The sequence below is a fragment of the Crocodylus siamensis genome, chromosome 4 (genome assembly GCF_052110815.1).
Source record: "Crocodylus siamensis isolate JL-2025a chromosome 4, ASM5211081v1, whole genome shotgun sequence".
Taxonomy (NCBI): domain Eukaryota; kingdom Metazoa; phylum Chordata; order Crocodylia; family Crocodylidae; genus Crocodylus; species Crocodylus siamensis.
Genome location: NC_143398.1, coordinates 57,958,788 through 57,986,120, shown reverse-complemented (window position 1 = coordinate 57,986,120; position 27,333 = coordinate 57,958,788). Strand labels below are relative to the sequence as shown.

The window sequence follows — 27,333 nt, the reverse complement described above, 5'->3', positions numbered from 1 at the left end:
AGCTCTGCACCACCAGTTTAAAAGGATATAAACTTAAGTACCACCAGCAAATTTTTCAGTTCAACCTTAAGTACCAGGAGTAATTTTATGTCATATAAAGTAATTATAATAGATCTGTTAATGTGTACCACTGACAGACTGTCTGTGTACCACTAGTGGTATGTGTACCATGGCTTGGGAACTGCTGGTGTAACATTTATTCTTTGGCATTTGATTTAATCAACTGCCGAATGTCCAACTGTGGACTTTGCTTTGACTACTGGATGGTCAAGGTAGTTTATTTGGCAACTGGATGCTTTGTGACTAAATTTTCAAAATCCTAGGTTTACAGGCTTATAGACAGGCCCAAATATCCCAGTTCTGTTTTAGAAGCAGAAAAAGATGTGGAAAAGAGCTTTATGTAAAATAAATACTTACCCAAAATATTTTATTTTAGTTACCAAGATATTTTCCATTTGCTCGCTGAAAATTTACAAACCAAAAATAATTCTGGAATCTGTTTTTTAAAGCTAAAATGTTATTTTTGTTTTTCATTAAAAACAACCCCAGAAAACTTCTAGGGGAAATCATGAGAAACCTGAATTAAAAAAAAATCCTCACAAATTGCTATACTAATTGCTACATTCTGTAAATAAAAGTTGCAGCATCAGGTTATTAGCAAATGACCACTAGCGTACTTCATGATGTATATATATAATTTTTTTGCTGTGAAAGGAGAGCCAAAAGGGTTTTGTTTTTTTCCAGTTTTTTTTTCTGTATAAAGATTGTGGTAGTATATAGTACTGATTTTTCAAAAATCCAGACTTTTTAGATATTGGCATAGCCTCTTGAAGTTAGTTCTTCTACTTCATTCTCGGAGAGAGAGAGAGAGAGAGAGAGATTCTGTTTAATCTGCAAGGCATGACAGTGTTTAATTAAGATAATGGTATGCCTGGTCTCTTGAAGTTGCTATAGCACAAATACCAATAGCAATTCCTTACAAAAATGAAATGCTAACAAAACATGAACTTGTTAAAGATGTTATATAGTCCTCTATTTGCTTGATATATTGCTCTGACTGTTCTCAGGTTGGGGGTGGGAAAGGTTTTAACTGAAAGGGAGACTTTTTAAGTATTTGCATATTTCTTGGTTACCTTTAAAATCCTTTTATCCTGTCTTAATAGAGGCATAAAAAGATTCACCCTTATTAATAGTCCCTAATTTACTATTCATTCATGGCTATGGAACCTTTAGTACCCAGATATTGTGATTATCAGTGCTTGTGCCATAAAAAAAATTATTTTGAGGTGGACACTGGTTCTGCTTCTTCCTGGTCTCTCTGAGGTCTTTCAGAGAGGCTAGCTAGTAGGGATGTAAATATAATTTTAAAAAATTATCTGTTTAACCTCCTCTAATTATCTAAATGGTTAACGGATGATACAGCAACTCAGACACAGCTATAGCTGGGAGCGAATCCCAGAGCCCTTTAGTGGGTGCAGGGAGACAGTGGTAAGCCTATTCAGAAAACACAGTGCATCTGAAGCCCCGTGCTGGGGGGAAGGGCGCACCTGTGAACAAGCAGCTAATTCCTTAATTGATGAGCCATTAGGCCAGCTGCTGTTTTCCTTTTTAACCTCATAAACCATGGGTACTAGTTCCTGCCCACCCTGCCACCTTCCGGTTCCTGATGGGGCTCTGCATGGCTTCCCTGCCCTGTCCCCCAGACTGCTTCATGCTGCACTCCCCCTACCCCGTCCTGCGCTAAACAGTAACTGGTAAACTAACCAGCCATCATGAGGCTTATCAGTTAAATGATTAATCATTTAACCTTTCACATCCCCCCTACCTACTGTTCTTGTTATCATTAATGTTTGGGCCTTTGCCTAACAAAAGCAGTCATACAATCACTTCTCTTCATGTGATCTCCAGACTGGTTTTCTACAGTTCTAAATTTCTATCCCTCAGCTTATTGTAAAAACTTTACCTACTGTGTTAGGGCTGTCTGTCTGTACTGTGTTGGGTCTCGCTGTATTTTGTATGTTGCCAGTCAAGTTAATATTTCTATAAGCATCTTTTTTTTTAAACGCTGATGTAATTGCTTTTTGGTTTGTAACAGATGTCAAAGTACTTAGAAGAGCCTTTATTTTATGGGTAAGATTAATTATTGAAGGCGACTTTACAGTAAGTACAAGTAGACAAAGATCAGTTGCATCATTTTTCACATAGAAATCAAGAACCATGGGAATGAGAAACATGCAAGGGAGAATAAGAGGAAAGAATTTTGTTTCAGTGACTCATCACTGGTATGACTAAGGAGCACATTAGCAGTTTTGGGGATGACTTATGTAGTAGATACCTTTAGGTGATCATAAAAATACTGTAAGGCAACCACTTTGCATTTTCAGTGTAATGAGAAAAGTCATTCTTGCATGGCCAACTAATAAAGAGCAGGATATAAATAGTAACCAATTTCTAATCATTAGGAAATTTCAAATCAAATGTTCCCAGCTGAGGAACCTCAAAGCCATAAACCTGGAATTTCAGCAATAATTAACTCTAAGAGCTAGTAACAAATTTTCCAACTTGAGATCTAGAAACCCTGTAAGCTGTTGAGGGAGATGGCACCCAATAAAAATGGGACAAGTTCTATAATTTGCTAGCTATTGTGTCAAAGTACCACATGCTACATAGTAAATCAGCAAGAGGAGCCTTTCTGAAATACTGCAAAGGATAAAATGAGGGAAGGAAGACAACTCTAACTTTATTTAATAGTCACTTAGCAGTAGGCAGGCAGAAATTCATAAGGGGTGACATTTAGCTCTGTATATATTTTATGGAATAAAGACCAATGTACGGGGGCTTTGCACTACTTAATTGGGGCTTCGTGCAAATTGGGTGTTTACTTGGGCCTTAGTGCAAAAATCTTGTGTGGGACCTCTACATGATATAACCAGAAAGTAGGCCAACAGGGAAATTTGAAAAATAAAAGAATTGGACACAACTTATTTTGTAGTAAATGTGACTCATGTAGGAATGATTCTAGGATTTAATCATTGTGTTCAAAACTATTCAGACCCATCATAAATCTTCAGATCAGTTTTGGTGTTCAGCAGAAATCTGCCATCCATCTTATTTAATTGATGTCGTGAACTGTCTGTTGTTACCTGGTGATAAATTTTAACCATAATTAGCTAAGGGAACATACAAGTACCCAGGGCAACATGTAAGTGACATAGCTAGCAAAGATGATTAATACAGATGGGAGAAAATGCACTAACTGATATCCTACCAACTTGGTGATCAGAGAGCAAGAGGTAGCTGAGTCCAGTATTTGTAGAGAAGCATACTCTTCTTTCACATCTCTTTTAGTATCATTCAGAGGCTAATAGGAGGAGGAAGTTCTCATGGAGGACAAATGATGACTTGATAACGTGTTATCAGTAACGTGCTGAATAAGCACAACATAATGTAAAGGGATAAGGTACTAACAAAAGTGAGGGGTCGGTTAGAATAGACCTGCCCCATCCAGTGGAGCAATGGGAGATTAAAAAGAAGTGTACATACTTGATCTACCGAGAGGATCACTGAATTGGTGGCAGTTCCCATCTTATCACACTACATTGATTCATCTCTTAAGGCATCTTTTTTTTTTAAATTGTTACTATGTACATGATGTAGGAATGGCTCCTATGATTTTATGTATAAACTTTAATAATAACTCTCTGCATCTTGGGGCTTTGCATTGCTGCCTCTTACCTCTTGCATAAAATAGATGAATATTCATTTAAATCCTTAACAGATTTCATAGACTCCGGTTTTTCTCTCTTTTGGAGAGTAATGCTGCGACAACTGTTTCAGGGATGGAGAGGGGAAGTTGACAGAGGAGGTCACTGATGCTATGCATGGTGTGTCAAATTAGTTTCTGGTGTTGTTCCATCTCAAATAGCTTCTCTCACAGGCAATCGCTAAGAAGGTTGGGCACAACTAATACTCATATCATTTCTTGACTTGACCCAATGGCTCCATGGAATAGGAAGAGTTAAGAAGTTGAAATAAGATAGTTACCAGTGACAAACTCACCCTGGGAAGGGTTTCTTTAGGCAGAAATTTAAATCTTTACTGGCCTTAGCAATCACAGAATTCTGAATGCATCTTAACTGCTTGAGCGAAGTAAAGTTACAGAGTGCCACCAGGACCACCTGATTCCAGAGGCTGTAATGCCTACCTGCAGGAGGCAGGAGTAATATATTTTTTTGTCCTGCATTGACAGGGAAATAAGTCCAGCTATCATAAAAGCAAGTCTGGCAGCATCTGGTCTTTCCAAGTGTAGGCTGTGTTCACTCAAAAGGGATACCTTTTCAGGTTTCATGAATTATGCTAATTATGGGCAAGAATTTACCATATTCTGTTGCTCTGGACTCATCTGGAATGCTTTCTCATCTGGGTTTCTTGACCTTGACCTATTTCTGTTGTTTGATGATTATCCTTATTTATTAGGCCCTGAGAATATCTTAAGCCACAGAGCTATCAGCTTTTCTACTTTTAATATTCAAGCTTTGAAGAATTATGCTCATGCTTAAAATAATTGTATAAGCATTTTTAAAAAAGGAAAAATTTTAGATATGGCCCCCAAGTACCGGATGCAGTTAGCAGTCCTGAGGGCCATATGTTTCAGTGTGCCTCAGTACTTCCAAAATATACAAAGGTCACAGTTGTCTTACTTGTGTATCATTGCAATATAATTAGGGTCCTACCGAAATTGCAGGAGAAGTGCTTCTTTAATCTTTTTCATTTTGCTGTGTGCACTCCCTCCCTCGCCCCCAACTCCCCGATTGACAGAGGGGCTCTGGTGGCCTTGCTGTTCGAGGCAAAAGCTTGGTTTAAAATATCCCATGGTTTTTGTCTCCTGCTGCTGATTGGCTGAGGAACCCTGGCATCCCCATCACTTGCTGCTGATTGGCTGGGTGGCAAAGATCATGGCATATTTAAAACTTTGGCTTTTGTTTTTGGATGCCTCCACTGGGGCCCCTCTGCCAATTGAGGGGGTGCATGGCAAAATGAGTAAGACTGAAGGAGCAGATGTGCAGTGCACTTCTGTTGCAATTTCAGTAGGTCCCTAAATATCCCAGGAACTCTTGTTCCACTGAAAATTTGCTTGCACTTCAAGTAAATTTTTTTCCTTGAAAATTAGTTCATAAATTGTAGAAGTCATACAGTAATGTAATTTAATGATACGAGTGAATAATAGGAATAGCTTAGACTGGGGGTGCTCAGCCTCCAGCCTGCAGGCCAATTGTGGCCTGCAGAGTCACGGGATCTGGCCTGCAGGCTCCCCATGGTTCCTCATGGCCACCCTTCCCTGCTACTGAATTCCCATGCTCCTTCCCCCTGAACAGGCAGATGGGACCGGGCTTACCCCCCTTTTCCCCCCACGTGGCTGAATTGGGGTGGGGCATGCCCCCTTTTCAGCCGTGTGGCTGAATCCAGGCCAGACAACACCCTCTTCTCCCTCGTGCAGGTGAATAAGAGTCAGACTATACCCCCTTCTCCCCCATATGCCTGAATCAGGATTGGGTCCCATCCCCTTCTCACCCATGCTGAATTGGGGGGTCTGACTGCTCCCTGTCCCCCTGTTTGTGGCCCACCCCAGACACTAGATCAGGGCCACAGGCCACATCTGACCCACAGAAGGAATGGACACTACTAATTGGACCTCCCGGAGAAAAAAGTTGAGCACCACTGGTTTAGGCTCTAGGCACAAGGATAAATAATCATAAATTTCACCGTCAGTAATTATCTAACACTGCTGTAATCCCCCCCTATAACTCTCAAGAAAATTACCCTGTCCATCTGTCTCTCCCACCACTGCTATCCTATCATCTTTTTCCCTTTTCATCTCTAAATTGCAATGGAGTAGACTAATACTATATTTACTTGCTCTCCACTAAATCCCCATTAGTCAATTTGCTGTTTTCTATGCTTGGCTCTTAGAAATATTGGCAGACATTTCTTTCCGGGCAGGATATGCAACCTCCACTTTGTCTTCCTTATTCTCCAAGTATTCTTTTTTTGCTTCTTTTCCTTCCCCCTGCTCCTCCTTTAACTTCAGAGACCTTTCCTTCCTTTTTTTCCTCCTCTTGAGTCTTCTTTTTGCCCTTACCCTAATTCTGGTTGCCTGGATTAGACTATGTGTGCAATTGAATTGGTCCCTTACTTTAAAATATGCTTAGCTTTAAGAAAGCATGTCAGTTTTATATTTAGAGTAATATAGTTTTCTTATCAAATTTGTTGTGTTTTTTTCTTAAAGCGGTGTGCATATTTGAAGGCAGAACCTACTTTGAAGGTCAAAGAGAAACTGTCTATTCAAACTCAGGGGACTGTGTTCTGTTTGAGTGCAAGGTAAGAGCACCACTGATGAAAATTTTTTTCTTCCAATAGGCTTTTAAAAATGTCTGACAGAGTTTTGATGAATAAATATGTTGAAGTACAAATAGATCTCTTTTGAAAAGTAGCTATAGCAACATCATCATGGGGTCCAATATTTATTTTGTCTTTCTGATTTCTACATCAAACTTCATAAGTAAAAACATGATTTTACTCTGTGCCAACCTTGCAAATTCAACTAGAGATTTGACTGTCTAGCTTTATTCTTTTCTTCTCATACATCATCATCATCATCATCATCAGTAATAAATATCTTTCAGGCCGTATTATGCTCTCATTTACAACAGTGTAATTCTATTTTATTTCAATTATGTGCTCAGCTACAAGGGTAGTAGAAGTGTAGTGAGAGCAAAATTTAGACTGCAGGATACTTCCAGCTGATGATGATCAGGGACCCTAGTTTTCTCTGTTAAAAAAATTTAAAATTCTCTGATTAAAAATCTCCAAATCTGTGTTTTCCCACCGTTAAAATGAAATACCACTATATGTATAGGTATCAGTTAAATGGATTTATTGATATATTTACAATTTATCAATAAATCCATTTAACTGATCTATTTACCATTTCTACACACTTTGGAAGTTTACCAGTGCCTCAACCATTACAATAAAATAAATTCAAAATACCTAGTTTTTTTGGCATTTGATTTTGTTTTTTTTTATCATGGAAAATCAGAGCTCCCCCTGTCTTCTTCATTCACCAAGATGTCAGTCAAACTGTGGCTCCCCCCACCTGTTGCTTTGTGGTGCTGAGCAACCCTTATGCTTTTGCCTCTCACTTCTAAGCCATAGCCTCCCAAGCCTTACCAGTACCCCACACCCCCAGCTTGCAGCTCCTGCCTACCCCCAACTTGCTCCCTCCTGGTGGCAGCTTTCCCATTGCACGAGAACACGAATCCGACTGTGGCTGTCCTTCCTGCTGTTTTGTAGCACTGAGCAGCCCTGCTGGTACCTTGCCCATACTGGTGTTGCTCACTCCCAAGCTACAGCCCCCTCAGCCTTGCCAGTGCCCCTTTTTGTCCCATGCTTTACTGTCCCCCAGCCAAGGGAAGCCTGGCATCAGGCAGGGCAGATGGGAGAGAAGAGGGGAAGAAAGGGGAGGATGAAAAAGAGGAGGGGAAGAGGGAGGGAGGTAGAACAGGATGGGCATGCAGCAGGGGCCATCCATGGGGCGGATCTGCCCCAGCCACCTTTTAGCCCCCGTTGAGTGGGGACTACAGCTGCCTGCCCACTGCCCCCATGCAAGTCCCCAGCACACTGCAGTCCCTGCCCCACTACCCTTGCCTGCTGCTCCTGGGCACTTGCTGCCCAAATGGTTTCAGATGGCAGTAGTGGCTGCAGCACAGTGTGTTCTGATGGAGACAGGCTGCCCCTAACAGTTGCAGGCTCACCTGTCACCACTGCAGATTCCAGATGTTCTGGCTGAAGCACTGCTGCCCCTGAGCTTTTTGACAGACTCGCTGCCACCATCTGGAACCATCTGGGTGGTGAGCTCCCTGGATCCTTTGGGGATCTGTGCCAGGAGGGAGTGAGCAGGGCCAGGTGCTGAGGGGAGGTATGTGCACAGTCTGGTGTAAAACCATGGCTGCAACCAGGCAGGGTTGCTAATCTAAGCTTCTTTTTTTTTTTACTGACAATTTGCAAACTTTTTACTGGCAACCAAACTTGTTTAACTATTATGGGTGTTAAACCGCTAATTTTGAGCCTGGGCCTTGCCTAGGGTCTGGCAGAAGGATTACTTTTACATTACACAAAACATATGTCAGTAAAACCATGTGTTAAAAAAAGTTTGTCAGTAAAAAGTTTGCAGACTTGTCAGTAAAAAAAAAAATTGCCTTGTGTTGGCACCCCTGCTCTCCTTCCTTACATAAGACAGATGCATGAAATTCTTCAACTTCACACTGATCCATGCAGATCTATAGATGGCAGCTAGAGACAGAGCAGTGTCCCCTTGAATGTTTTGCACCATGCAGTATTTAGCTGTGATGTACATTTCCATTATGAAAAGGAAAATCTTAAGATGTCACCATGAGGCTTAATCTTTATCACAGGGGTGGGAAAAATGGCAGGTCCAGTCAGCAGATCCACTTCCCAGCAGTCCTTACCTGCATGGCTGGGGCTGGTCTCCATGGGTACTCTAGCTGCAGCTGCAGCTGCACTGTGATAGTGCAAGGCTGGGGTTGCCATGGAGACCGGTCCCAGCCACTCTGGCAGCATGGCAGGGCAGGGGACTACTTTGGAGTTGCTGGGATCTTGTGGCAGGAGCAGCTTGGTGTGGGGCCAGGTTAGAGCTGCTATCTGCTGCCTGTGTACCCCTGCCTGGAGCGTGTAGGCTGCAGATCGTGGCTCTGACTCAGCTCCTTGGAGCAGTGATAGCATGGTTCCGAGACAGGGCAAGGCCATGATCTTCTACTTGTGCGCACCTTCCTGGAGTATGCAGGTAGCAGATCACAGCTTTGCTGTGGCCCCAGACCAGGCTGCTTCCACTGCAAGATCTGAGCAGCTCCAGAGCACCCCCTTGCCCTGCCCTACTGTAGGTCCTGCCAGCGTGGCTGGGGCTGGTCTCTGTGGCAATCCCAGCCTTGTGCTGTCACAGCACAGATGTGGCTGAGGCTGCCATGGAGACTAGCCCCAGCCATGTCGGCAGGGGTTGCTGGGAAATGGAATCTACTGCTGGCCGAATCAATTTGCGTCCCTCCCTGCCGCCCCTCCCTCCCCGCTTCTTAGGTTTATCACCTCTCTGACTCAATATCCATTATGTACTGTTGAGTTAAAGAGGTGATAAATATTAAACTTTGCAAAAATTGTTCTGAGTTACAGCTGGGAAGTGCACTTCTGTCTGCACCCCAGGTAGTGCAGCTGTGTTCTCTGTCCTTCACCAGTTCCTGCAGCTTCTTTCCCATGATACAGATTCAGTCAAACTCAGCTTGTTTGTGTTTTTTAGACGGGTGATTTTTTTAATGGAATTTAGATGGGCATTTTTAACCCATTTTTTACAAGTTTATATAAATTTATGTAGTCACCAACCCCTGAAGGAGAGGGAAGGGCTATTTGTTGACTGCAGTGTTGCCTGTGACATTGAATTGAACTACCATACATAAGAGAACAAATCCCACCAGGTCTTTTCTGTCAAACAGAAAGATAAGCCTTTGTCCCCAAACCTTGGCTCCTTAAGGTTATGGATATTAGATAGACATTATGGTAGATTACACTTCAGGCTCAGTGCCAAGATGAGTGTGTTCCCTGACTCAACTAGGATTTTTCCTCACTCTTTGGCAAGAGTGCCTGTGCTCTCAGACCTCCCTTTCACCTGCTCCAGACCTGTTTACTGGGTCACTTTGTAGCTGTAGGAACTGTGATTATTTTTTTCCAAGAGATGCATTTTAGAAAGTAGGGCTAGAGACCAAGGTCTGGAAATTGGGAGTATTTGTCAGTCTGTGTGGCACCTTAACTTGCTTGACTAGTAGCTATGAAATCAGCTTGAGTTAGGAAGGGAGAGCCTAATCAATCATGAGGAAATAAATTCTGGAGTTATTTTGGAAATATGGTTGAATAAGTCATATAGTTTTGAGGGTTGTGAAAAAGGGGTTCGTGGTACAAATACTGTTGGTGACCAGTTTGTTCATAATTGTCAGTCATAAAAGCCACCTGATGCTCCTTTGTACTTATTATAGTTAGCAATTATGATACCATTTAGTGAAGATGATGGTCAGCATATCTGTTACTTAGGCAATATGCAGATTTGCCCTTGGGTGACAACACCCACAATTAAAGTCCCTGGGCCTGAGAGTGATTCAGAGAAACAGAATTAAGAGTCTAGGATTCTTACTCATTCAGTGAAGAAGATTTAGGTGGCCACAAAAAGTCATTTAAGTGCCCCAAAGCTAAGCAAGAAGCTGCCCAGAGCCAGATAATAAGAAACAGAAAACACAGAGGTACATCTGAACAAGTGCCCTGTCCAGGGTGTAGGTGCCTGACTCTGGGATGAATGTTAGATACTTCTGTTCTCTCAAAATACAGGGTTTCTGACCTCCTCTGGTTGTATTTTTGGGTGCTATGCTTTGGACTGAACTCTGTCCTGGTGATGTGTTAGACATGCTCTGACCCTGACCATGCCTGTTGGATTGGGCCCCTCCAAGACTGTAGGCGGAAAAGTACTGCTTTGCATCTGGCTCATAAGGGAAGTTTGGCAGGAGATAGGTACTCAGCTGCTCAGACTGGGATGCATCTAAACATGCCCAGAAACCTAATTTTAGGCACCTACTGATTGTTGCAGTCTAAACTGTAGGCCCCAAATAAATTTGAGAGTTTTGATATCTAAGGTCTTTTGTAGCTGCTACAACTGCACTGATTAAAAAAAAAGAGAGAGAAAGATAGCAAATGAGATGACACAAATTTTGAATTTCAAATATTGAAATATGTGTAGTTATTGCTTCCAAGAATGCAATAGTAGGAATTGCATTTCAAAATGGCAAGTCAGATGTTGTCAGATGTTCAAATAAAATAGGAACCCATGGGTAGATACTGTTTTATTACCTGTGGGCTTTAGCTCATTAATAAACTACAATTAATGACCCTTATTCAAGAGGGACTTGATGATGATGCAGAGATGCTGATTTCTTGATTGTAGGCAAATGCTAATGTAGGGAATTAGTTCAAGTTTCAGTTGCGCACATAGTATCCATTTTTATTTTCTGGGTTGCTGCACTTGCATCTGTTGCAGAAACATGTACTTTTCAAGTGAATTATTAAAATTAAATGAACAAAATTTGTTCACCTGAGCATTCTAATATATGTCCTTTTTTTCATTAGGGAAGAGTTTTGAACATTTCATATGATATGTGGTATATAGTTTCATGACTGTTTAAATGTCTGTGAATCAGATTTGGGTTTTGTATGCCGAGTCACAGAAGATGAATATCAAAATTAAGCAGTGGTTTCTGACAGTTATCATTCTGGTTGCAGTGTTTTACTTTCACATTTTATGATGGAAAAATAATTTAATATTTAAACAACAAATACATAATTATTATTTTAATAGCATGCGTAGTATGTTAAGCACTTTTCACACAAATAAAAATAGGAAGTTATTGCCACAAGGAGTCCACATATTAATATTTTTTATATTTCAAAAGGTACTTCATTAAGAAATTATGGTGCCATGATCTATTCCTTTGCCATTTCAAGATTAGTTTCCAAATGTTTACAAATAGAATGAATTGTAGTGATCTGAAGTTGGTGCACAGTACAGTAGCCTGCCTGTTAGGTGCAGTATCTCTCTGTGAACACATTACATTGATTATTGTGAGACCTATTACATTGATCTGTGCTGACTGCCTGTGGATATACAGATGAGGTTTAATGAGTTAGTTTTGACCTTTGAAGTCCTAAATGGCTTGACACCTGCCTACTTGAGGAACTTTCTCGCTTCTTATACCCTACCACTGTCTTTCTCCTTGGGCTATAATTCAGTAGTTGAGACCGGGGAGGGGGGGCAAGGATCAGGGAAGGAAAGGGTGGCTCAAGGCAGAACTTCCTTGAGATGAGAAAAAAAATCCATCTGCTTCTGACAGAGCATTTGTTGTCAAAAGTTGGTTTTAAAACCCCCACCTCAGTCTGTTCAGTCTGTAGCAAAGTTAATTGCTGACTTTCTAGGCATGGGTTTATGAAGAGCTTTTGAGGACACAAAAGTTGTTTAAGGGATAATTTTTGGGAAGATGAGAAGTGTATCGTTGAAAAAATTTCTAGAGATGCAGTGTAGGTTCCTGCTGATTTTTGTTGTTTCATCATGCTTTCAAGGAGGTTTCAAAGGCTCTAGGAGTTTGGAACTGGGTATCTTTTGTTGCCTGTCCATTATATATCTAAATACTTGCATTTAATTTGATTTCTTAACTGTATTTATCATCACATAGTATTCACTAATGACCTATATTTTACAGGATCACAAAATGCAGCGTGTTCCAAAATCTGGCTGTCCAGCTTTGAATTGCCCAGAGTCTCAACAAATCTCTTTGTCTCACAGTTGCTGCAAAGTCTGTAAAGGTAAGAAAATAGCAAGATCCACATAGGCTTAGTGTAATCTTCAGTATTTATAGTTAACATCTGGGTTTTTTACTTTTAGGTAGGACACCTTTTTCATCTTTGTGAAAATGAATAAATGACTTGCACATCAAGATGTTTGAAAATTGTTTGAATGATTTGTAATAGTGTAATTTCTGTTGAAAGGGACTGCCAGAATTCATGCATTTCACTTCAAAAAAATCACTGAAGAAGAGGATGAGGCACAAAGGAGAAATCCTAAGAAACTTTACCTGATTGGTGTCACCAGCTTTAAAGTGCTTCATTTTCTGTCCCATCCTAAAGACAGTGAGATTGTGAAACAGAGATTTCTCCAATCTTTTTGGCCTATGTCTTTGTGGGCACAGTGTGCTTTACTATTATTCCTTGGAAAATGGTAGCAATTTAGTATAATTTTGCCCTTTTCTTAACAGTTATAGGTTGCATTCTGAGTGTAGGAGCAAAAACTTTAGGAGCTGTTTTGTCCTGTATATCTCAACCTTTTACATACAGACTAATTTTTACAAAAGGGCACTGATGTAAGGAACTGTTGCAGTTCTTTCGCCACCTATTTTAATCCAGGGTAATACTGATACTCTCCCCCATCCCAACTGCAAGGAGCTATATCTTTAAAAGTCTTACCCCATTTCTTTAATAGTTATAGGCCAGTCAGTCTTACCTTGGTCCTTGGGAAGACCTTTGAGAAAATTATCAAGGAGTACATCTGCAAAGGTCCAGCAGGGGAGGTAATGCTCAGGGGCAACCAACATGGGTTCATTGAGGGCAGATCCTGCCTGACTAACCTGTTTTTTTTTATGATCAGGTCACAAAGTCCCTGGATGAGGGTGGATGTCGTCTTCCTGAACTGTGAGAAAGCCTTTGACACGGTTTCTCACCACATCCTCCTAAAAACTAGGTGACTGCGGCATTGATGCCTACACAGTCAGATGGGTGGCAAATTGGCTAGATGGTTGCACCCAGAGAGTAGTGGTGGACAGGTCATTTTCCACCTGGAGGGAGTGGGCAGTGGAGTCCCCCAGACCTCTGTCCTGGGGCCTGTACTATTCGATATCTTTATCAGTGATCTGGATGTGGGTGTGAAATGCACGATGTCCAAATTCGCTGATAACACCAAGTTGTGGGGCGAGATGGGCACACTGGAGGGGAGGGACAGAATCCAGCTAGATACAGACAAATTACCAAGGTGGGCAGATGAGAATAGGATGGAATTCAATGAAGAGAAGTGCAAGGTGCTGCATCTAGGGACAAGGAACCAGCAACACACCTATAGGCTGGGGAACACCCTTCTTGTCAACATAGTGGCAGAAAGGGATCGTTGTTGACTCCAGGATGAACATGAGCTGCCAATGCAAGGAAGAGGTCAGTAAGGCTAACCACAACTTGTCGTGCATCTACAGATGCATCACAAGCAGGTCCAGGGAGGAGATCCTTTCCCTCTATGCAGCATTTGTCAGGCCACAGTTGGAGTACTGTGTCCAGTTCTGGGCACTGCATTTCAAGAGGGATGTAGCTAGCATTGAGAGGGTCCAGAGGAGGGCCACTCACATGGTCAAGGGGCAGCAGGGCTAGAGAGGCTAAAGAGCTTGAACCTATTCAGCCTCCACAAGAGAAGGCTGAGAGGGGATCTGGTGGCCATTTACAAACTCACCAGGGGGGACCTATGGGAATTGGGGGAGGCTATGTTCCCCTGGGCAGCACCGGGGCTTACTAGGAATAATGGCCACAAATTGTTAGAGAGAAGGTTCAGGCTGGACATCAGGAGACATTACTTTACAGTTAGGGCTGCCAGGCTCTGGAATGGGCTCCCAAGTGAGGTGATACTCTCTCCTACCTTAGGACTCTTCAAGACGAGTCTGGACAGATATTTGGCTGGGGTGATATGACCCTGGCACCCATTCCTGCCTGGGGCAAGGGGCCGGAGCTGATGATCTGTTTAGGACCCTTCTGACCCTAAGCGCTATGATACTATGATTCTGCTTTTTTAATACTGCTGATATACATATATTGGTTTGTAATCTAAGACAATATATTGATCACTGGAAAAATGTACATTTATTTTTCTGTAATGCTAAGGTTCTGATATAAGCCAGTAAAAGGCAGAAAATTCAATATGATGATTGTTTCTTTGTTCTTAACTTAGGCTTTGTAAGGAAGACAAAAAGACAAATCTTTGGCAGTTATTTTATTTCAGATACAGGGACAAATATTGGTTTTGAAATGCATGTAACATCATCAATAGCAATGGGAGTTATGAATGGCCCTTAACATTGCTAAGAATGTAGGGTTTTTGCTGCTGAACATCCTGTTTCGTATGACAGCAGTGTAATTTTTATTTTTTATGGTAAATTGTAAAATAAAATTGCGTGCTCGTTAACAGGATGTAAAATTTATATGGAGAGTGGGAGTACTACTGTACTTTAAAAAAAGTTTGCCTATGATACCTAACTAGTTCATGGAATTAGCATTATGATCATGTCAGCAATTCTAAGTATACTCTGTCTTTATTGTTGATATTACTTATTTTATATTGATCCACCTAGTTTTCACTCCTTCTGACTAGCCTCATACAAGAAAGCAACCTCTCTTCTGACCTTACCCCTTAGCAGATTCTGGTTTTTATTTTTCTGTTGTTAATGGTAACCTAATTACTGTTGCACTAAAGATGATCCACAGGAGCAAGCAAAAAAAGGCAGAACTGGGTGCATCTACACAAGACACAAACAGTGCTAATACGCTACTGTGCAGTATTATTAGGCTACTGATCAGTAACTATGGTTACTACACATTTATTTATTACTTGATTATACAAATACTAAATAAATGTGCAGTAACGACTGCATTAATGAACAAGTAGACATGCCCACTGGGAAGTAAGGAGAGAGAACTTCACTTACGCAAGCATCCAGATCACTGTTACATGATGAGAGACCTGTGTTTGTCTGGTAGCATCTTCACTTCAGTTTATAGTCATGAGCCCTTCAAGTTCTATACATTGCATTGCAGGTGCCTTTACAAGAAAGCAGGAACTGTAATAACAAAGGATCATTGTTTGACTAAACCTAAAGCCACTGTTAAAAAAATTGCAGCAAATTTAGTCATTGAACAAAAATAAAAGAACAAGAGAACAGTGGGGCAGCCCAACTGCACAAACTTATGTAAAGTGTAGAAATTGTACAGGAGCTTCAAATCTGTGACCACAGATTCATCATAGTGGAAAAGAGGCTCACAAAGTATAGCAATACTGTGACATTAGATAGCAAGATAATTTTTTGAATTAAAAAAAAACAACTATTGCATGAGGGGGTGAGGAGACTGATTTCACATCCACCAGTTTGGCAAAAGGGTACAGAAACATAAAAAATATTCTTAATTAAGGCCCAGTAGAAAACAGTCTTTCTTTGGGGAAAAGAAGGAATGAAAGGAAAAGGGACCAGAAACAGATGAATTCATTTCTTATTAAACTTTTCTAAAGTAGAAAGTAGCAGGGAATTGATTTAGTATAATACCCTGTTGAGACTTGAAGGGAGAAGATATAGAAAACAAAATAAGTTAACCTGAACCAAAGGTCTTTATGAAAGATAGAAGGATATTAGAAATGTACCTGGGAAACGAGAAGTACGAGGAAAAAAAATAGTACCATTTAGTAAATAAATTACGGAATTTCTTTTTTTAGAGCTGAATTTTTAAAAGAAAAATGAAGATACTGTTTGAACCATTAAGAACTAAGGGAGATTCTGTATAAAAACTTTCTCTTTGATAAGGTAATTTAAATAAGCCACCTATGAGCCATCAGATGTAGTTTTTTCTCATCATTGACCTGAGCTGGAGTTAACCTGGAGGTCTAGAAATGAATGTATATTGTAGCTACTCTGCAAGATGCTACATACTTGTTATCAAAAGGCAACTGCTTATCCTCTGGAGAGCAGGAGATGCTGTGCTGAAAGGAATTGTATGGCCTAACTTGAGAAAACACTGGAATGTTAAAGATGGTTTTGTAATCTTTGGTTTCTTTTTAACCATCCATCACTTCTGTTCTCATACAGGCCATGACTTTTGTTCTGAAGGACATAACTGCATGGAGCATTCTGTCTGTAGGAATCTAGAGGACAGAGCCGTCTGTAGTTGTCGAGATGGTTTCAGAACCCTTCGGGAAGACAATGCCTACTGTGAAGGTAATCCTTTGTAAAGATAGCTGAGCTGTATAAATTACTCTAAATTATTTCCATTAAGAACATATTAATTCACAAATTGTCAAAATGATAGGCTCATTAGATGTAGTGAATGTAATTTGCATATATTAATTGGTGAAAATAATTATCTCTCAAATTAAGTTTTTTTAATATCTGATCGGTGTCAAAGCTGTAAATTAATTTGGCTGAATTTTTGAAGTAGAAGCATACTTCCACTGTACAATCTGCCCCTGTTTTCATTATAAGCCAATACTCAGATAACATAAAAGTTATACATTAGAATAGCATTTTAATATAGCTTTTAATTATTTCTTTACGTTGCCAGTTTTCCATATCCATGTAGTAAGGAAACAAACACGTCCTGCCAGGAATGTTCAGCCTCCATAGTTTGTTTTTGACTTGCTCACACAATTCTAAGTAATAAAAATATCTAACCTGTTGCATGGCATATGAGTATCAGCAAGTAATACCTTTTCCAACTTGTCTTCTTTGCTCCCACCATCTATATATGTCTTTCTCATGGGGATCGTGATTCTTGAAATATGCATTCACTGTCCCCATTCTTAAGTGTCTATCAGTTTACGGCCCTCAGGTTGTAAGCATTTTGGGATTGATTCTTTGGCTGAACTTTGCACACAATCATACCTGTAACTGTGTTTCTATAAGTAGTCCATAGTCTTTAACAAGACTCCTCACTTGTAAACTTACTTGTGTACATAAGAACGTACACTAGAATTGGCCTGTACAATTAATTTTGTATCTTGGAGGTGCTGCTTAGTCCATGTTACACTCCTCCCAATTGAGTGTAGTATATCCATGTTCACGCAACACTAAAAAAACAGGTTGTGTGATAGTATCAGTTAGACTGTCCCCAAGATTTGCTTATGTCCCCAAGCACTGCCTCTGGTTGGGTGAGGGAGTGGCTCTCTGGAGACAGCCCAGTATATATGATGATACTGCTGTTGGTCACAGTAAGTTCACCATCTAGAGTTGACCATGTACCATGAAAAAGAAAATATCTTGTCTTGATTAAGCATTTGAAGAACAGTGGCTACGGAGCTGAGCTTGCTGCCAGCCCTATGTGCCAGATGGGGCCACGGACCAATCCATCATGTTGGGTTTAGGGCCATGTGATGTGCCTGACCCTGTGCAAGCAGGTCTGGGCCATGTGTTGGGCTTCATCCAGCCTAGCAGGTCTGGGGCTGCACAATGAGTCTGGGGCTTGCAGTCTGAGAGCACGCTGAGTCTGAGACTGCCTTCTGGCTTTGGAACCACATGCTGGGTCTGATCCCATGCACTGGCTTTGGAATCACATGCCAAGTCTAGGATCATGTGCTGGTTCTGAAACCATGTTCAGTATCTGACCTGTCACAGCCTCAGAGCCAACACTGGGTCCTAGACTTGGTGCATCAGGTCTAACAGCACATGGTTTTGGAGCTAGCATGTGGCATTGGACCTGGCATGCCAGAGCTGTGGATGTGTGCTAGGTCAGAATTGGCATACTGGCTCTGGCTGAGGACCAGCTCTGTGCTTCAGCTCTATCCAATGCGTGGATGGGGAGCAGGACTCCCCACAGGTCCAGAAAGTTTCTTGAGGGGTTGGGGAAGGTAGAGTGGTGGTAGTGTTGAATTGCCACAGTGCCCAGAGTTGTAGTTGTAGAAATCAAGCAGAAGTTATGGCAGTGCAGTCTTGCAGGATATAAATGGACATTGCCTAACATTGCCTTTGTATTGCCATAAATACATTTTAAGGGAACACAAATGGCAAGCAGATGTCTATATCCATGTCAGTGGCACAACAAAAGGTAGTGTTTAAAGAATGCTACTTTATGGCAATGGATGTCTAGTTGCTCTGGGGTGGGAGAATGTGGGTGATCTGGAGCTGCTCATCCTCTCTAGGCACCCTGGGCAGGTGCTCCAGGTTCTTGAGGGGCCCACTCTTGTGGACTTTGGGAACTCCCACACAGGATCAGGCCCTTCAAGTCCTAGGAACACCTTCCCAGCTTTCACTGCTTCTGAAGCTGACCCCCAATGCCTTTCTGCAAGTGAGAAAAATTGGGGTTCCCCACTTAGAGACCCACCTTAGGATCTCCAGGAGCCCATTTCTGTAAGCAGGAAAGCCTGTGCAGATCTCAGCATGGATGCAGGTAACCTGGGGGATTTCAAACCTCCATACCAGGAGTTGTGTGGCCCCATGTCTCCAAGTTGGGACCTATGGTGGGTTCTGGGCCAACCCATGCTTCATGTTGAGGCACAGGGAGGTGTAGGTTCCAACAAGGAGATATGGGGTGGTCTGGAAGCCTGGGAATTCCCAAAGCCCTGTGCCTCCGCACGACACCTATGACTGAGCTTATTGGATATGTTTTCACTGTGATGGCAGAATGTTCAGTCACCCTGCTGAGGTAATAAGCCCTGCCCACTTATTCCTGCTTTATGTATATTAACTCCCAAAAGGAAGTGGAGAGGGAGGTGGTGCGGACAAACTGGAGTACCCAAAGCTGCTGCACTTAAACAGACCAGAAACCCAGGTCTTGAGCATAGTGTTTTCTGTAGGGCATCCATGCTGCCTTCTAGGGTCGGGGGCAGAAGTGGGTGGGCAGGGCTTATTGCCTCAGTGTTGTTACTAAGCACTCCACCTCCATGATGTAGATATACTTTTAAGCACTACTACACACAAAATAATAGTAATAAATAGTAAGCAGTAGTTTAGCTATAAAGATTTATCCCTTGGGTTGAGGCATGAGGGGAGGCCACCTAACCCAGCCCAACCCAACCCAACCCAAAGAAACACCCAAAACAGAGCAAGCTGCACTCTGAATCTGGGAAGGCTGTATACATTTAGTCTGACCATTAAAAGGAATTTGGATCTTATCCTAGAAGGAACTTGTGTTCTTCCATGCTTTATAATGAGCTTAGATGCAATTATATTGGGTACCTCTGTATATTACAACAGAAGGCAGGACACTGCACTGCCTTCTGCCTGACTTCAGATGAATATGGCTAACCACTGCTCTCTATATTATAACATATAGCCTTCTCTTAGCAGAACTTTTGAAAGTCATTTAATTAAGGGCCAGAAATTCCTTTCTTATAGCTTGATTATAGCAGAACTTACTGTCCAGATCCAATTCTACCTCTAAAACATCTAACTGGTATTTACATCATTTTTAAACAGCTCAGGCACTAAACATGATGCTTTCCCACCTCAAGCAACAGCCAAGATTTCATTAAAATTCCTGGATTACTTATGTGTTCTTGTTTTGGTTTGATGAATTGGCTAGACTTGGCATTCTGTGCATGCCCAGAAATCATCTAATGTACAGTGTTGTGATTCATTTGGGGAGGGGGGGTGCAATTAAGTTGTGCATGAGTCCATGAATCTTTTGTTGGTACTATACAGAGTAACTGGTGCAGACATTGCTCCATATACCCTGGTGAGGGAGAGGTGCCATCACCTTTTTCCAGCAGCCTAATTGTTAGGATACTTGCCTATTAAATGGGTACTTAGATTCTTGGTCTCCTCAGCCATAGGTGAGTTTGAACCCGTTTCCAAATTTTCCAAGACAGTACTGTAAATATCAGCCCATGAACAAGGTGGGGTTGAGAGCGTTCTCTACTGTTATTGAAGTTAGGCTATTGGACAGCTAAAATGGGAAGATTTAGGGGCTAAAACAAGGGGATGCAAGGGATCATAGGTCTGTGGCCCAGTGAGATGGGCTCACTGGAAAACTGGGAGTCTGCCCTGAGTTTTAGCCTCTAAGGTAGATCTCAAAATGATGGAGTCTGCTAAGGCTATACAGAGGCTGTCCATTGAGAAAATGAAGAGTTATGTACTTCTATGGGTAGAAGAGATCTGCCTCTAGAGTTGAATAAGGCTCTCCACTGACAGCTCCATAAGAGGGCTCCATAATTCTATAGGGTAGAATAGGATCCATCTCTGGAGTCACTTAAGGCTGTCACTTAAGGCTTCCCATTGCCTGAATGGAACAGCCTGGCTATTCTATGTGGTGGAATAGGGTTAGTTTATGGAAGCACACTAGGCTGCCTAGAATGGGAGGGTCTGTGCAGCTTTCTGGGTAAAATAGGATTCTTCTCTGGAGCTAGATAGAGGCTTGGGATGAGCAGGAGGCTAAGTCCTAAGACATCTTGTAGGCAGAATAGCAACTGGGTCTACATGTTCTAAAATCCGTACTCTTATTCAGAGTTCTTGAAATTAGCTGTTCCGTGTATTGTTATGAGGTTGGGATAGGATTACTGGATGAAATTTGTGTTCCTTTGATCAAAGAGTTGCTGATATAAAGTGCCTCCCCCCTGACAGCAGATTCAAAATAATCTTGTTCAGATGCTGTTGATGGTTTGGTTTGTTTTTTGCCCACATGAGGCTCAATGTCTCTTCCTCCAAAACTGATCTTAATCACTTGGGATTTCTGCAGGGCACCCATTTCCCCTTTGACGCAGAAGTTACATTGAAAGAGTTTTAACTTTTGTAACTTGAAATCTTTGCCTCTGCCATGCTTGAACATTGGTAGGGGTCACCCTCAGAGTGGCTTCAGTGAGCTTGGAACAGGTACAAGTAGGTAAGATGTGTTTTTTCAGCAGTGCTCTTTTAAGTGCTGTGGAAGGAAAAGGGGTATACCTGTCTCTGCTGAAGTAATATGGCTTTCAGATAGCCTGTTGTCATAGTAACTGTGTAGCTGTAGGTGATGCATTGTGGTCCTTGAACCTGTGCTGTACCCATGCACTGTAAGATTCAGCTTCTGGCACTTTTCAAAGAATATGAATGGGAATATTTGTTGCTTGCTGCAGAGATTTCCTTCCCTTTGGAAGTATTTTGCCTGAAACCAGAATTTCTGATTTACAAATATTTATAGTTTCGTAGTTGGTAGGGTCAGAAGGGACCTGAGCAGATCATCAAGTCCGCCCCCCTGCCATGGCAGGAAAAAGTACTGGGGTCAAACGACCCCGGCAAGGTGTTTGTCTAGCCTTCTCTTAAAGACCCCCAGGGTAGGAGCCAGCACCACTTGGCTTGGAAGTTGGTTCCAGATCCTAGCCTCCCTGACAGTGAAATAGTGCCTTCTGTTGTCTAGTCTGAATCTACCCTCTGCCAGTTGTGACCGTTATTTTTATTTATTCTAAGGTGTTTGAAAATCTGCATTCAGAATCTGATTTTACTTTGTGTTGTCACAAAAATTCGTGTTGACTTACCTGGAAGAAAGAAGGGTAGTTTCAAGTAAAAAGTTAGGCTAATGCAGTCTTGTTTTCTGACCCAGTGAACCAAGTATGATCAAAGGAAAACAAGTCACTAAGACATTTGGTTATGGGGTTCCTCCTATACAGTCCCTCTTGTATGTGATCTCATATCATTTTCATAATTTTATGTCTTTTTATTGGGTACAGAGCTAGGGAACATGCAGAGCAGTGAGAAGGAATGTTGGCATTTGAAGCAGAGCTGGGGATGTGGGAATTAGAAGAATATAGACAGGATAGGGGAGCTGATGAACTTGGAGAGAGAGAGGGGTTTGGCCATCTGATGAAGGATGAGGAAAAATACAGATACATCACAGGGCAGAGGAATTTGGGAGATCTGGGGGAGGAGAGGCTAGTGGGAGAGGAAAAATTGGAGGTGGGTTGGGGTATAGTAGAGGCAAGGATTAAGGCTACATGCCTGCTTAATTATTACACATTCTCCCCTCCCATTTTAAGCTGTGCCTTCTTCCTGATACCCTTGTCCATGTCAGGCCAGTTAGGAAGACAGCTTGCCATTCTCTGTCAGGCTAGGATCTGGAAGGAGGATAAACTTCACATAAAGGTGGAAATGTGTGAGTTAAGACCTGGGAGACCCTGTTCACCATGTGAACCAGCAGCTGAGTTATTCTTCACTGAAGAAGTCAGAGTGTGGACAAACAGACCACAAACAGATTTGGAGCAGCCGGGGAGTTGCTGATGAGGAGTGTGAAGCAAGTGCTAGGTTTAACAGCTGTGTGTGCGTGGTCCTGTCCCACATGATACAAGTGAGTTAAGCTGCCCCAGTTTTGACCCTGGATGAAGCAGACTTGAAGTTGGATCAGTTTTTCTAGATTTGTGTTGCTGCATGTTCATACACACAACTGTTACAGTGCAGAAGGCTTCCCCTTTTGAGGCTGCTCCAAGTGTATATTTGTCCATACTCTCAGCTTCTTTTCCTGCCTCTCTACAAGGATACCGAATACCTGAAGGACTAGACATGAAAACATGCACTTGAGATGAATGGAGCAGTTTATTCCTCTCAGAACTGCTGCTTCAGGCTGTATTCATCTCCAGGGTGTGTTCTCATTCTGGATGTTCAGTGATGCTTTGCGTCCTTCCAGAGTGGCCAAATGTAAATCTCTGGGTGAGATTGTTTAGAGCAGGGGTGGGCAAAATATGGCCCGCGTGCCGGATACGGCCTACCAGGCCATTCTGTCTGGCCCACAGGGCCCCTAGAAATTTGTTAAAAATTAATATTTATTTGCCTCTGGCTCCTGTCAAAAGTGACTGGAGCCAGGGGCAGTAGGACCCAAGGGAAGCTACAGCAGGCCCCTGGAAGAGCAGGGCCCGCCCTGCACCCCCCCACCATAGATTTCATAGATTTCATAGACATTAGGGCTGGAAGGGACCTCGGGAGATCGAGTCCAGCCCCCTGCCCAAAGGGCAGGAAGTCAGCTGGGGTCATAGGATCCCAGCAAGATAAGCATCCAATTTACTCTTGAAGGTGTTCAATGTAGGCGCTTGAACCACCTCCGCTGGCAGACTGTTCCAGACCTTGGGGGCTCGGACAGTAAAGAAATTCTTCCTTATGTCCAGCCTGAAATGGTCTTGCAGGAGTTTGTGACCGTTCGACCTCGTCATCCCATGGGGCGCTCTGGTGAACAGATGTTCCCCCAGATCCTGGTGGTCACCCCTAATAAACTTGTAGGTGGCCATCAGATCACCCCTGAGCCTACGCTTTTCCAGGCTAAAGAGTCCCATGGCTCTCAGCCTGTCATCGTAAGATCTGTTTTCCTGACCTCTGATCATGCGTGTGGCTCTCCTCTGGACTCTCTCAAGCTTCTCCACATCCTTTTTGAATTGTGGAGCCCAAAACTGGACGCAGTACTCCAGCTGCGGCCTCACTAAGGCCGAGTACAAGGGGAGAATGACATCCCGGGATTTGCTCGAGAAGCATCTATGGATGCACGCCAGCATTTTGGTCGCTTTACTAGCCGCAGCATCGCATTGGAGGCTCATGTTCATCTTGTGGTCAATGATGACCCCCAAGTCTTTTTCTTCTGTAGTGCTAACCAACGTAGCACTGCCGAGCCTATAAGGGTGCTGCAGGTTTTTCCTCCCAAGGTGGAGAACCTTGCATTTTTCGGTGTTAAACACCATGAAGTTCTCGTCTGCCCATTTGTTGAGCTTGTCCAGGTCAGCCTGGATCACCCGCCTATCTTCTGGCGTGGATGCTTTGCCCCAAAGTTTGGTGTTATCGGCGAACTTGGCCAGTCCACTCCTAACTCCAATGTCCACATCATTAATGAATATGTTGAACAGTATGGGTCCCAGGACAGAGCCTTGAGGGACCCCACTGGTCACAGGGCACCACGATGAGTGGCTGCCATCAATCACAACCCTCTGGGTCCGACCACGAAGCCAATTTCCCAGCCAGCGGATCGTGGTGAAGCCAAAGCCACAAATGGGCAGTTTGGCCAAGAGGTGATCATGGGATACCAGATCAAAAGCTTTTTTGAAGTCAAGATATATGACATGAATCTCTTCTCCCTTGTCCAGGTGATAGGTCACCTGGTCATAGAAGGAAATGAGATTGGTCAAACAAGACCTACCCGCAACAAACCCATGCTGGCTGTCCCTTAGAATGTTAGCCTGGGCCAGTCCCTCAAGGATGGCCTCCTTAATAAACTTTTCTAAGATCTTCCCCAGGATAGAAGTCAGGCTAATGGGCCTGTAGTTAGCCGGATCCACTCTCCTCCCTTTCTTGAAGATCGGCACCACATTGGCCTTCTTCCAGTCTTCTGGCACTACACCAGAGCGCCAGGAGTTTTCAAAGATCCGTGCCAGGGGCTGGGCTATGACGCTCGCCAGCTCCTTGAGTACCCTGGGGTGCAGGTTGTCAGGCCCAGCTGACTTGAAGGTATCCAGCTTCTCAAGGTGTTCCTTCACGAGGTCAGCATTGATGGAGGGTAGGGGATCCCCCTCACCCAGATTTCCCTGTCCCATAGCAGGCATGGGCATCCCGTGTGACTGATGAAAGACTGATGCAAAGTACCTATTTAATAGGTTGGCTTTTTCCTGGGCATCAGTTGTCAGTTGCCCCATCTGGTTTAGCAGGGGTCCAACATTGCCCTTGCTTTTCCTCCGGCTCCCCACATATCTGAAAAAGGACTTTTTGTTGTCCTTGATGCCTGAAGCTAGTTGGAGTTCAGTTGCAGCCTTGGCTTTCCTGGTTTGGTCCCTGCAGGACCGGACCAGCGCGGAGTAATCCTCCTTGGAGGTGAATCCTGTCCTCCATCCTTTGTAGGCTTTCCTTTTTAGCCACAGTAGGTCCGCTAGGTCTCTGGAGAGCCAGGGGGGCTGCTGTGCCTTCTTGCTGCCTTTCCTCCGTGTTGGAATAGATTTAGCTTGTGCACTGAGGATCGCTTCCTTGAGAAGCAACCACTCTTCTTGAACTCCCAACTCCCTGTGGTCATGGTCCCTGAGGGCTTGACCGACTAGCCTCTTGAGCTTGTCAAAGTCGGCTTTTCTGAAGTCAAGGACTTCTGTGTTGCTGACTGACTTGCCAGCTTTATGGCGGATGGTGAAGGTGATCAGCTCGTGGTCGCTGTCACCCAACTTCCCATCAATCACTAGGTCACCGATTAGGTCGTCCCCCGTAGCCAGTACCAGGTCAAGCAGCGCTTTGCCTCTTGTTGCCCCATAGACTTCTTGAGTCAGGTAGAGGTCATCCACGCACGAGAGAAAGCTTTGCGCCTGCTCAGATTTAGCTGAGTGATCTTCCCACGAGATGTCCGGGTAATTGAAGTCACTCATGACAACCAAGGTCCTGGAGCAAGCGGCCTCAGTCAGTTCCCGGGCGAACTCCTGGTCAAGCTCAGGACTTTGAGTGGGAGGTCTGTAGTAGACTCCCACCATTGTGTCCCCTGTGCCAAATTCCCCACGAATTTTTACCCAGAGGGTCTCTAGCTGTCCATGCCGGTCGCCAACATCAGCTTGCAGGGACATGTAGCTTTCCTTCACATAGAGAGCTACACCCCCGCCCCTTTTGTCAACACGATCCCTCCTGTACGGGGTATAGCCCTCTATACCCGTGGTCCAGTCATGGGTGGAGTCCCACCAGGTCTCCGTTATCCCAATGACATCATATTTCTTTGCACTGAGCAGGAGGACGAGCTCGTCCTGCTTGTTGCCCAGGCTCCTGGCATTAGTGTACAGGCAGGCAAGTGTGCCCTTGGGGGCTCTTGCCTTGCCCACAGATTGTGCCAGGGCTGGGGCAGGGGTGGGCTCCCTTAAGTGCCCCTTTAAGTGCCTTGGTCCGCTGGCTTTGCAAGGGCTGTTCAGCGGGCCAGCAGGGGCAGTAGTCCCCCCATCCCCCAGCAGGCTTAGTTTAAAGCCCGGTGGAGCAGGTCAGCCAGCCTGGCTTAGAAGAGCCTCCTCCCCAGGGGAGAGAGGTGGAGGCCATCTCTTCCCAGCAGCTCGCTGCCTGTCTCTCCAAAGAGCAGGCTGTGGTCATGGAAGCCAAAGCCTTCCCGATAACACCAGCGCCGCAGTCTTTGGTTCACCGCATGGATCCTTCTCTCCCTCCTCAGCCCATAGCCCGAGACTGGGAGGATCGATGAAAACACCACCTGAGCTCCCAGACCCCTAAGCCCTGCTCCCAACTCCCTGTAGCGCCTCGTGACCTGGCTGGGGGTGCTCCGAGCCGTGTCATTGGTGCCCACATGAATCAGGAGCATGGGGTAGTGGTCTGTAGGCTGGAGGAGCTGTGGGATCCTCTCCGCAATGTCTCGGATGCGGGCCCCCGGGAAGCAACAGACTTCCCGGGCTAAGGGACCAGAGGGAACATGGGGCTGTTTCTGCCTATGCCAGAGCGGGAAACTCTGGTAAGAGGGGTCTGGGTGGCACACTGGTTCCTGTCTGGCCACCGGGCTGGGGTGTGGGGTTGGGAGCAAGGGGGCATGTGGGAGTGCTGGTGTCCAGAGCGGAGTGGTTCCCCCGCCTCTCTCCATGCTGGGGCAGCCCAGTCCAGCTCCACAGAGCCCAGCCAGCTGTGCCCCGGGCTCTTGCCAGCCTGTTCGGGGCCCTGTTGGCACTGCCCAGCTGTCACTGGCTCCCAACCCTCCTGTCCGGCCCTGGGGACAGTGTGGGGGATGCCTGGGGCTGCTGGGGGCAGCATGAGTCAGCAGGGATGTGGTGCAGAACTTCTATCCTGCGGCTGAGGCTTGGGACAGCAGCGGCCCGGCTGTCCCCCTCCATGGGAGGCTCCGGTGGGTGCCACCATACTGGAGGGAAGGCCCAGGCCCCCCCAGCCCCTCTGGGCCCCAGTGGCAGCTCACTTCCTGGCCCTAGGATAGGTGGCGTGGCTGTGCCAGGAGCGGAAGTGGAGCCGCAGCCGCTTTTCTGCTCCAGAAGTT

The 27,333-nt window shown here is 44.0% G+C and overlaps 1 protein-coding gene across 2 annotated transcripts in view; it reads left to right on the top strand.

Moving 5' to 3' along the window:
- NELL2 (neural EGFL like 2) overlaps window positions 1-27,333 on the top strand; it is a 266,470-nt gene that overhangs the window by 90,937 nt on the left and 148,200 nt on the right. For both annotated transcript variants that reach the window (XM_090042380.1, XM_090042379.1), the window contains exons 10-12: window positions 6,287-6,378; window positions 12,363-12,465; window positions 16,545-16,673. In XM_090042380.1, coding sequence (XP_089898506.1) covers window positions 6,287-6,378; window positions 12,363-12,465; window positions 16,545-16,673 — 324 coding nt within the window. The remainder of the gene's footprint in view (window positions 1-6,286; window positions 6,379-12,362; window positions 12,466-16,544; window positions 16,674-27,333) is intronic.